At 47.2% G+C, this 11,990-nt stretch overlaps 1 protein-coding gene across 1 annotated transcript; it reads left to right on the top strand.

The window, feature by feature from the left end:
* The first annotated feature begins 7,397 nt into the window (after positions 1 to 7,397).
* LOC149453368 (uncharacterized) lies at positions 7,398 to 11,777 on the top strand. Its single transcript, XM_089688442.1, has 4 exons — positions 7,398 to 7,509; positions 7,618 to 7,728; positions 7,838 to 7,979; positions 9,210 to 11,777. Exons 2-4 carry the CDS (start codon positions 7,675 to 7,677, stop codon positions 10,679 to 10,681), a joined length of 1,668 nt encoding a protein of 555 aa, XP_089544568.1. The 5' UTR covers positions 7,398 to 7,509; positions 7,618 to 7,674; the 3' UTR covers positions 10,682 to 11,777.
* The last annotated feature ends 213 nt before the right edge of the window (positions 11,778 to 11,990 follow it).

Here is an 11,990-nt window from a genome sequence, read left to right as displayed (position 1 = left end):
GTGGAGCAGAGGGGCAGTGTGGAAATTGCTCATGACAGAGGGTGGAAGGGCGAGAGATATGACATGGAACATTGAGAAAGGAAGAGAAGGCAGAACAGGATCTGACCGTGGGGGAAATAAAAAAGAGGCAGAGTTGGACTGAGGCATAAGAGGAGGCAAAGACTAGATGATTTTAACGCAAGGAAGCAGTGGAATCTGATAGAGCTGCCTTTCTAAACCATTTTACCCCAGAGGAACCCTTAAAATAATTTTCAGGTCTTGGGGAACCCTTACTAAAACCAATTATTCAAGGAGATCGACAGGATAAAAGCCCTCTACATTGATGATTGGTAGGAAGAATGCAACCCTTTATAGTGCTGGTCGAAATCAACCACATCTCAAGGAACTCCTAGCAACCTCTGGAAGAAACCCAGGGTTCCCAGGGACTCTAGTTGAGAACGGCTGTGATAGAGGAGGACAATCAACCACATCTCAAGGAGTTCCTAGCAACCTCTGGAAGAGCCCCAGGGTTCCCAGGGACTCTAGTTGAGAACAACTGTGATAGAGAATAGAGGAGGACAATCAACCACATCTCATAGAACTCCTAGTAACCTCTGGAAGAACCCCAGAGACTTTAGTTGAGAATGGCTGTGATAGAGGAGGGCATTCAACCACATCTCAAGGTACTCCTAGCAACCTCTGGAAGAACTCCAGGGTTCCAAGAGACTCTAGTTGAGAATGGCTGTGATAGAGAATAGAGGAGGACACTCAACCACATCTCAAGGAACTCCTAGCAACCTCTGAAAGAACCCCAGGGTTCCCAGGGACTCTAGTTGAGAATGGCTGTGAGAAAATAGAGGAGGACAATCAACCACATCTCAAGGAACTCATAGAAACCTCTGGAAGAACCCTAGGGTCCCCAGGGACTCTATTTGAGAATGGCTGTGATAGAGAATAGAGAAGGACAATCAACCACATCTCCAGAAACTCCTAGCAACCTCTGGAAGAACCCCAGGGTTGCCAGGGACACTAGTTGAGAATTGCTGTGGTAGAGAATAGAGGAGGACAATCAACCACATTTCAAGGAACTCCTAGCAACCTCTGGAAGATCCCCAGGGTTGCCAGGGACTCTAGTTGAGAACGGCTGTGATAGAGGAGGACAATCAACCACATCTCAAGGAGTTCCTAGCAACCTCTGGAAGAGCCCCAGGGTTCCCAGGGACTCTAGTTGAGAACAACTGTGATAGAGAATAGAGGAGGACAATCAACCACATCTCATAGAACTCCTAGTAACCTCTGGAGGAACCCCAGAGACTTTAGTTGAGAATGGCTGTGATAGAGGAGGGCATTCAACCACATCTCAAGGTACTCCTAGCAACCTCTGGAAGAACTCCAGGGTTCCAAGAGACTCTAGTTGAGAATGGCTGTGATAGAGAATAGAGGAGGACACTCAACCACATCTCAAGGAACTCCTAGCAACCTCTGGAAGAACCCCAGGGTTCCCAGGGACTCTAGTTGAGAATGGCTGTGAGAAAATAGAGGAGGACAATCAACCACATCTCAAGGAACTCATAGAAACCTCTGGAAGAACCCTAGGGTTCCCAGGGACTCTATTTGAGAATGACTGTGATAGAGAATAGAGAAGGACAATCAACCACATCTCCAGAAACTCCTAGCAACCTCTGGAAGAACCCCAGGGTTGCCAGGGACACTAGTTGAGAATTGCTGTGGTAGAGAATAGAGGAGGACAATCAACCACATTTCAAGGAACTCCTAGCAACCTCTGGAAGAACCCTAGGGTTGCCAGGGACTCTAGTTGAGAATGGCTGTGATAGAGAATAGAGAAGGACAATCAACCACATCTCCAGAAACTCCTAGCAACCTCTGGAAGAACCCCAGGGTTGCCAGGGACACTAGTTGAGAATTGCTGTGGTAGAGAATAGAGGAGGACAATCAACCACATCTCAAGGAGCTCCTAGCAATCTCTGGAAGAACCCCCGGCTTCCCAGAGACTCTACTTGAGAATGGCTGTGATAGAGAATTGAGGAGGACAATAAACCACATCTCAAGGAACTCCTAGCAACCTCTGGAAGAACCCCAGGGTTCCCAGGGACACTAGTTGAGAATGGCTGTGATAGAAAATAGAGGAGGACAATCAACCGCATTTCAAGGAACTCCTAGCAACCTCTGGAAGATCCCCAGGGTTGCCAGGGACTCTAGTTGAGAATGGCTGTGATAGAGAATAGAGCAGGACAATCAACCACATTTCAATGAACTCCTAGCAACCTCTGGAAGAACCCCAGGGTTCCCAGGGACTCTAGTTGAGAATGGCTGTGATAGAGAATAGAGAAGGACAATCAACCACATCTCCAGAAACTCCTAGCAACCTCTGGAAGAACCCCAGGGTTGCCAGGGACACTAGTTGAGAATTGCTGTGGTAGAGAATAGAGGAGGACAATCAGCCACATCTCAAGGAGCTCCTAGTAACCTCTGGAAGAACCCTAGGGTTCCCAGGGACTCTAGTTGAGAACGGCTGTGATAGAGAATAGAGGAGGACAATAAACCACATCTCAAGGAACTCCTAGCAACCTCTGGAAGAACCCGGGGACTCTAGTTGAGAATGGCTGTGATAGAGAATAGAGGAGGACAACCAACCACATCTCAAGGAGCTCCTAGCAACCTCTGGAAGAACCCCAGGGTTCCCAGGGACACTAGTTGAGAATGGCTGTGATAGAGAATTGAGGAGGACAATAAACCACATCTCAAGGAACTCCTAGCAACCTCTGGAAGAACCCCGGGGACTCTAGTTGAGAATGGCTGTGATAGAGAATAGAGGAGGACAATCAACCACATCTCAAGGAACTCCTAGCAACCTCTGGAAGAACCCCAGGGTTGCCAGGGACTCTAGTTGAGAATGGCTGTGAAAGAGAATAGAGGAGGATAATCAACCACATCTCAAGGAATTCTTAGCAACCTCTGGAAGAACCCCAGGGTTCCCAGGGACTCTAGTTGAGAATGGCTGTGAGAGAGGTTTGAGGAGCACAATAAACCACATCTAAAAGAACTAGCAAGCTCTGGAAGAACCCTAGGGTTCCCAGGGACTCTAGTTGAGAACAGCTGTGATAGAGGAGGACAATCAACCACATCTCAAGGAGTTCCTAGCAACCTCTGGAAAAACCCCAGGGTTCCCAGGGACTCTAATTGAGAATGGTTGTGAGAGAGAATTGAGGAGGACAATAAACCACATCTAAGAGAACTCCTAGCAAGCTCTGGAAGAACCCTAGGGTTCCCAGGGACTCTAGTTGAGAACGACTGTGATAGAGAATAGGGGAGGACAATCAACCACATCTCATGGAACTCCTAGCAACCTCTGGAAGAACACCAGAGACTCTAGTTAAGAATGGCTGTGATAGAGGAGGACACTCAACCACATCTCAAGGAACTCCTAGCAACCTCTGGAAGACCCAAGGGCTGTGAAAGAGAATAGAGGAGGATAATCAAGCACATCTCAAGGAATTCCTAGCAACCTCTGGAAGAACCCCAGGGTTCCCAGGGACTCTAGTTGAGAACGGCTGGGATAGAGGAGGACAATCAACCACATCTCAAGGAGTTCCTAGCAACCTCTGGAAGAACCCCAGGGTTCCCAGGGACTCTAGTTGAGAATGGCTGTGAGAGAGAACTGAGGAAGACAATAAACCACATCTAAAAGAACTCCTAGCAAGCTCTGGAAGAACCCTAGGGTTCCCAGGCTCTCTAGTTGAGAACGAATGTGATAGAGAATAGGGGAGGACAATCAACCACATCTCATGGAACTCCTAACAACCTCTGGAAGAACACCAGAGACTCTAGTTGAGAATGGCTGTGATAGAGGAGGGTACTCAACCACAACTCAAGGCACTCCTAGCAACCTCTGGAAGAAACCCAGGGTTGCCAGGGACTCTAGTTGAGAATGGCTGTGATGGAGAATAGAGGAGGACAATCAACCACATCTCAAGGAACACCTAGCAACCTCTGGAAGAACCCTACGGTTGCCAGGGACTCTAGTTGAGAATGGCTGTGATAGAGGAGGACACTCAACCACATCTCAAGGAACTCCTTGCAACCTCTGGAAGACCCCAGGGTTCCCAGGGACTCTAGTTGAGAATGGCTGTGATAGAGGATAGAGGAGAACAATCAACCACATCTCAAGGAACTCCTAGCAACCTCTGGAAGAACCCCAGGGTTCCCAGAGACTCTAGTTGAGAATGGCTGTGATAGGGAATTGAGGAGGACAATCAACCACATCTCAAGGAACTCCTAGCAACCCCTGGAAGAACACCAGGGTCCCCATGGACTCTAGTTGAGAATGGCTGTGATAGAGAATTGAGGAGGACAATATACCACATCTCAAGGAACTCCTAGCAACCTCTGGAAGAACCCCAGGGTTCCCAGGGACTCTAGTTGATAATGGCTGTAAAAGAGAATAGAGGAGGACAATCAACCACATCTCAAGGAGTTCCTAGCAACCTCTGGAAGAGCCCCAGGGTTCCCAGGGACTCTAGTTGAGAACAACTGTGATAGAGAATAGAGGAGGACAATCAACCACATCTCATAGAACTCCTAGTAACCTCTGGAGGAACCCCAGAGACTTTAGTTGAGAATGGCTGTGATAGAGGAGGGTACTCAACCACAACTCAAGGCACTCCTAGCAACCTCTGGAAGAAACCCAGGGTTGCCAGGGACTCTAGTTGAGAATGGCTGTGATGGAGAATAGAGGAGGACAATCAACCACATCTCAAGGAACACCTAGCAACCTCTGGAAGAACCCTACGGTTGCCAGGGACTCTAGTTGAGAATGGCTGTGATAGAGGAGGACACTCAACCACATCTCAAGGAACTCCTTGCAACCTCTGGAAGACCCCAGGGTTCCCAGGGACTCTAGTTGAGAATGGCTGTGATAGAGGATAGAGGAGAACAATCAACCACATCTCAAGGAACTCCTAGCAACCTCTGGAAGAACCCCAGGGTTCCCAGAGACTCTAGTTGAGAATGGCTGTGATAGGGAATTGAGGAGGACAATCAACCACATCTCAAGGAACTCCTAGCAACCCCTGGAAGAACACCAGGGTCCCCATGGACTCTAGTTGAGAATGGCTGTGATAGAGAATTGAGGTGGACAATAAACCACATCTCAAGGAACTCCTAGCAACCTCTGGAAGAACCCTAGGGTTCCCAGGGACTCTATTTTAGAATGGCTGTGATAGAGAATTGAGGAGGACAATATACCACATCTCAAGGAACTCCTAGCAACCTCTGGAAGAACCCCAGGGTTCCCAGGGACTCTAGTTGATAATGGCTGTAAAAGAGAATAGAGGAGGACAATCAACCACATCTCCAGGAACCCCTAGCACCCTCTGGAAGAACCCCAGAGTTCCCAGAGACTCTAATTGAGAACGGCTGTGATAGAGAATATCGGAGGACAATCAACCACATCTCAAGGAGCTCCTAGCAACCTCTCAAAGAACCCTAGGGTTCCCAGGAACTCTAGTTGGGAATGGCTGTGATTGGGATAAAACTCATGTGAAGGGATGAATGGGGTTGTAAAAAAAAAAGAGCCACCAAAGTTATTTTTTTAATTCATTAGTTTCACATGTTTTTTTAAAAAAAAAACCTATCAACTAATTTTTGTCTTTTCAACTGGAGTAACATATACAACAAAACTGAAGAAAGCACCAAGAAGCATCGGTCAAGGTATGGAAGAACAATGTAGGGTGCCATTTTTATATTCTCCACAAGCGGTGTCAGTGGAACCTACAAACAGGAAGTGATGTCATCTACCCACAGGAAGTGATGTTGAGCTATAAAAAGGAAGTTCTGGGTGAGAGTTGACTTGGGAGGAAGACGGGAGGAAGACGAAAGAAGACATTGCTGGAACTGGCAGCAGAGGAGGTAATACGATCTGATTTGCTATTTGCACCCAGTAACCTCGCAAGAACAAATATATTTAGGAGAAAGGATCGGGTGGTTGCAGAACTTGACATTAAAAAAGTTGGACTCGAGGTAACGGAACTGGAAACCCATCTAGGTACAAAGATACGAGGTAAGTCGGAGAATGCCTTCGGATCACATTGTTACACTCCAACAAAGTTCTTTCTTGTTACAATGGAAGATTCGTTGGTTACTTTATCACCATGTGATGGAAACGGGTCCTGAGGAAGGACTTATGTTAGTCGAAACAGTTTCTCCAGACAAGTCTGTTTTATCCCATTGACAGCAATGATGGATCTTAATGTTCTCCCACTGCCACCAATGATGGGATTTACATTACATCTAATTCCTCCTCTGTGCACCCTCAACAGTAGGCTGGCCACCTCATCCCTTTAAACCCGGACACTAGTGACACAGGTTCTGAGGCTGATTAAGGTGGTCATTAAACTAACTTAGTGCCTTCTCTGCAATAAATTAGCTTCGGAACCCGTGTCATTCATATGTTTTTGGTTTTAAAGGGATGAGGTGGCAACCCTACTCGACAGCATATCTAACACTTCTCTGGAGATTTCAAACCTAAAATAAAAGGTTTTAGTTGGAGTTGTTCTTCAAAAAAATTTACCTAACCGGAGGAGGATTCTGGGAGGTCACATGACATCACTCATCTCTATTAATAAAACACAGAGCTGACCGGAGAGGTGAGGAGGATTCTGGGAGGTCACATGACGTCACTCATCTCTATTAATAAAACACAGACCTGACCGGAGAGGTGAGGAGGATTCTGGGAGGTCACATGACGTCACTCATCTCTGTTAATAAAACACAGACCTGAACGGAGAGGTGAGGAGGATTCTGGGAGGTCACATGACATCACTCATCTCTATTAATGAAACACAGATCTGACCGGAGAGGTGAGGAGGATTCTGGGAAGTCTGTGGTGATAATTGTTACTTCCTCTCTATACTCAGGATTATAAAGTAGTGAAGGAACTATCTGGCGATCCATTATCACCCAGCAGCCGTCTTCACAGGACATCACCCATCACAGGGCCTCCACCTCACTGCCTGACAACAGTGGGAACCAGTGCCAAGAAGATTCTAGAAGTCACCCAGAAGATCATTGATCTGCTGACAGGAGAGGTGAGCGGTGCCGGGAATTCTGGGACATTCTCCAGTAACAGACAAGGGATGTGTCTGGATGGTGACTGTATCATTGTGTGTGTCAGGTTCCTATAAGGTGTCAGGGTGTCACTGTCTATTTCTCCATGGAGGAGTGGGAGTATTTAGAAGGACACAAGGACCTCTACAAGGACGTCATGATGGACAATCAGCCGCCCCTCACATCACCGGGTAAGAGGAGACTTTATTGTAAAGGAGAGAGCAGTACGGAGGGTCCACCTAGATCCCCCATCATCTGATAAATACATGGAAACAATGGATTCAGTCAGTGTGTGTGTTTCCTACAGATGGATCCAGTAATGGGAACCAACCAGAGAGATGTCCTCGTCCTCTGTATTCCCGGGATTCCATACAGGAAAATCACACCATTCCTCACGATCATCAGGTAGATGGGGCTGAACATGTAGACCTAAAAATGTATACTGAAATGTAATTCTTCTATGTATTCTCTTGTTTCTTTGTATACATGTATTCTGTCATCATTGGGGTTTAGGGCGAAGAACTAAAATATATCAAAGTTGAGGTTAAAGAGGAAGAAGAAGAGACCGTGATGGGAAGTCGGCAATCTACAGAGGGTGGTTCTCTGTATTCACACCATGATCAGGTAATCAGGACTGAAAATATTTTTAAACTATGAGAAAAAATTTCTTCTGTGTTATTTCTTTTCTACAGTTTTATTTCCAGATTATATATTTTATCATTTTGGGGTTTAGGGTGAAGAACTGAAAGGCATTAAAATTGAGATTAAAGAGGAAGAAGAAGAGACGTTGGTGAATGGAGCTCAGCAGTCTATGGAGGAGGGGGAGATGATTACTAAACATGAACAAGAGAAATATTCTCTGTATATCAACACAAGTAAGTAATAACCATTAATTGCAGAAACAGTTCTTGGGAGCAGATACTGTACACCATATGAAAGGTCCATCTCCATTCCTCAATATAACGTCATGTTCCCAACAAATGAGGAGGAGATAATGGACACCATATGAAAGGTCCATCTCCATTCCTCAATATAACGTCATGTTTCCAACAAATGAGGAGGAGATAATGGACACCATATGAAAGGTCCATCTCCATTCCTCAATATAACGTCGTGTTCCCAACAAATGAGGAGATACTGGACACCATATGAAAGGTCCATCTCCAATCCTCAATATAACGTCATGTTTCCAACAAATGAGGAGGAGATAATGGACACCATATGAAAGGTCCATCTCCATTCCTCAATATAACGTCGTGTTCCCAACAAATGAGGAGGAGATACTGGACACCATATGAAAGGTCCATCTCCATTCCTCAATATAACGTCACGTTCCCAACAAATGAGGAGGAGATACTGGACACCATATGAAAGGTCCATCTCCATTCCTCAATATAACGTCATGTTCCCAACAAATGAGGAGATACTGGACACCATATGAAAGGTCCATCTCCATTCCTCAATATAACGTCATGTTCCCAACAAATGAGGAGATACTATACACCATATGAAAGGTCCATCTCCATTCCTCAATATAACGTCATGTTCCCAACAAATGAGGAGGAGATACTGGACACCATATGAAAGGTCCATCTCCATTCCTCAATATAACGTCATGTTCCCAACAAATGAGGAGGAGATACTGGACACCATATGAAAGGTCCATCTCCATTCCTCAATATAACGTCATGTTCCCAACAAATGAGGAGGAGATACTGGACACCATATGAAAGGTCCATCTCCATTCCTCAATATAACATCATGTTCCCAACAAATGAGGAGATACAGGACACCATATGAAAGGTCCATCTCCATTCCTCAATATAACGTCATGTTCCCAACAAATGAGGAGGAGATACTGGACACCATATGAAAGGTCCATCTCCATTCCTCAATATAACGTCATGTTCCCCACAAATGAGGAGGAGATACTGGACACCATATGGAAGGTCCATCTCCATTCCTCACAGTAATAATGTCATTGATGCACTCTGTTATGCCAGAGCTCCGTGAATCTGTTGAGTTTTGTACCAACACATATGACTCATGTATGTAAGGCATGAAGAGTACATGTAACATTGGTCTGAAAATTGTTTTCCCAACAGGTGGACACTATGTCCAGAATACCTCTGAGGGACCTCAATTTCTATCCCCAGATCGTAATGCAGAAGAAGTTGGAATCACTCAACACTTTCCAGGTGTAAATCCCGTGACTCCAAGTATACATCCCAGACCCTACCAGTTGGGGAGATCAATGGATCCCTCGAACCCTGAGGAATCCTTGGATCAATCACATACTATGACTTCAGATATCCATCTAATATCTCACAGTGTGAATCAATCAATAGATTCATCCAATCCCAAGGAATCTTCTTCAAACGGTGAAGGAGCTCACACGAGACAGGCCTCATGGTCATGTTCGGTATGCAGGAAATCGTTCACTAAAAAGAGAAACCTTGTAGCACACCAGAGAATTCACACAGGGGAGGGTCTTTTCCAATGTTCAGAGTGCGGGAAGTGTTTTGTCCAGAAAGAAAAACTTGTTATACACCAGAGAATTCACACTGGCGAGCGTCCCTTTTTATGTTCCGAGTGCGGAAAAGGCTTTGCCGAAAAAAGAACGCTTCAAAGACACCAGAGATCTCACACAGGGGAGAGGCCCTATCCATGCGGCGAGTGTGGGAAACGTTTCATTCAGAAAGAAGACCTTATTAAACACCAGAGAATTCACACAGGGGAACGTCCCTATTCGTGTTCAGAGTGCGGGAAATGTTTCACCGAAAAAAGGACGCTGGTCATACATCAGAGAATTCACACGGGTGAGCGACCCTATTCGTGTTTAGAGTGCGGGAGGTGTTTCGCTGAGAGGAGAATACTTCTTATACACCAGCGAAGTCACACGGGTGAGCGTCCCTTTCCCTGTTTGGAGTGCGGGAAATGTTTGACTGAGAAAAGAAACCTTCTTATGCATCAGAAAATTCACACGGGTGAGCGTCCATTTTCATGTCCAGAGTGCGGGAAAGGTTTCACTGAGAAAAGATCGCTCGTTAAGCACCAGAAAAGTCATACTTGTGGGTGTCTTTTTTCATATACAGAGTGTGGGAAAGGTTTCATACAGACGGGAGATCTGCAACATCAGGGAAGTCATTCATGCGAGCGTCCCTATTTATGTCCCGAGTGTGGGAAAGGCTTCATCCACAAAGAAAACCTTCTTAAACACCAGCGAATACACTCAACCGATCGCCCTTACTCCTGTTCCGAGTGCGGGAAAGGTTTTGTCCAGAAAGGAAACCTTCTTTCACACCAGAGAATTCACACAGGCGAGCGTCCTTTCTCGTGTTCGGTGTGCGGGAAATGTTTCAGTCATAAAGTAAGCCTTCTTCGACACCAAAGAATTCACACAGGCGAGCGCCCGTATCCATGTTCAGAGTGCGGGAAATCTTTCACCGACAAAGGAAACCTTCTTAAACACCAGAGGATTCACACGGGGGAGCGTCCTTATGCATGTTCAGAGTGCGGGAAAGGCTTTATTTACAGGAAAAAACTGATACGGCACCAGAAAATTCACACGCGCTAACACCCTTTGCTTGTGTTCAGAATGCGGGAAACGTTTCAAGGAGAAAGGACACTGGGAGTCCACATGACAAAGGGGTTTTTTTCATATCTAGCCCTAGGGCATGCCCCTCCCCCCCCATCATTTCTCTCCATACAATCATTATTGCTGCGGCCATGTTTTGTATTTTTTTACCCTAATATAAGAGGACCCGTAGGCCGGGGCGTATTGACCACAAGGCATTTGCTCAGGGCGCCATTTTTTAGGGGGGCCCCTCGGAAGAAGGAGCACACGCCACATGGGGACCAGGTGGGATCCAAGAGAGCCTGCAGGCTGCTTGACGGTGTATGCAGAGCCCGGCTCTTGTTCCTGGGGATGGCCTGAGCTGTGAAGGTGAGTGTCTGGGAGTTTCTTTGTGTTGGTTGGTGTCAGGCTCTCTCCTTTGGGGAGGTGGGTCGCTGGTTGGTGTTATGCTCTCTCCGCGGTTGGGTGGGGGAAGTGTTGGTCAGCTTCGGGCCCTCTCCTTCTGGGGGTTGTTGGTCAGTGTTATGCTCTCTCCACAGTGGGGGGGGGGCATGTTGATCAGTGTCAGGCTCTCTCCTTTGGGGAGGTGGGTTGCTAGTTGGTGTTATGCTCTCTCTGCGGTTGGGGGGGGCATGCTGGTTGGTGTCAGGCTCTCTCCTTTGGGGAGATGGGTTGCTGGTTGGTTTTATGCTCTCTCCGCAGTTGGGAGGGGCATGCTGGTTGGTGTCAGGCTCTCTCCTTTGGGGAGGTGGGTTGCTGGTTGGTGTTCTGCTCTCTCTCTGCAGTTGGAGGGGGGCGTGCTGGTCGGTGTCAGGCTCTCTCCTTTGGTGAGGTGGGTTGCTGGTTGGTGTTATGCTCTCTCCACGGTTGGGGGGGGGGGGGCGGCGTGTTGGTCAGTGTCAGGCTCTCTCCTTTGGGGAGGTGGGTTGCTAGTTGGTGTTATGCTCTCTCTGCGGTTGGGGGGAGCATGCTGGTTGGTGTCAGGCTCTCTCCTTTGGGGAGATGGGTTGCTAGTTGGTGTTATGCTCTCTCTGCGGTTGGGAGGGGCATGCTGGTTGGTGTCAGGCTCCCTCCTTTGGGGAGGTGGGTTGCTGGTTGGTGTTATGCTCTCTCCACGGTTGGGGGGGGGGGGGGGGCGGCGTGTTGGTCAGTGTCAGGCTCTCTCCTTTGGGGAGGTGGGTTGCTAGTTGGTGTTATGCTCTCTCCGCGGTTGGGGGGGGGCATGCTGGTTGGTGTCAGGCTCTCTCCTTTGGTGAGGTGGGTTGCTGGTTGGTGTTATGCTCTCTCCACGGTTGGGGGGGGGGGGGGG

This window comes from Staurois parvus, unplaced genomic scaffold (genome assembly GCF_062004578.1).
Source record: "Staurois parvus isolate SC_StPar_1 unplaced genomic scaffold, SC_StPar_1.0 ptg000449l, whole genome shotgun sequence".
Taxonomy (NCBI): domain Eukaryota; kingdom Metazoa; phylum Chordata; class Amphibia; order Anura; family Ranidae; genus Staurois; species Staurois parvus.
This window is presented reverse-complemented; position numbering and strand designations above follow the sequence as displayed.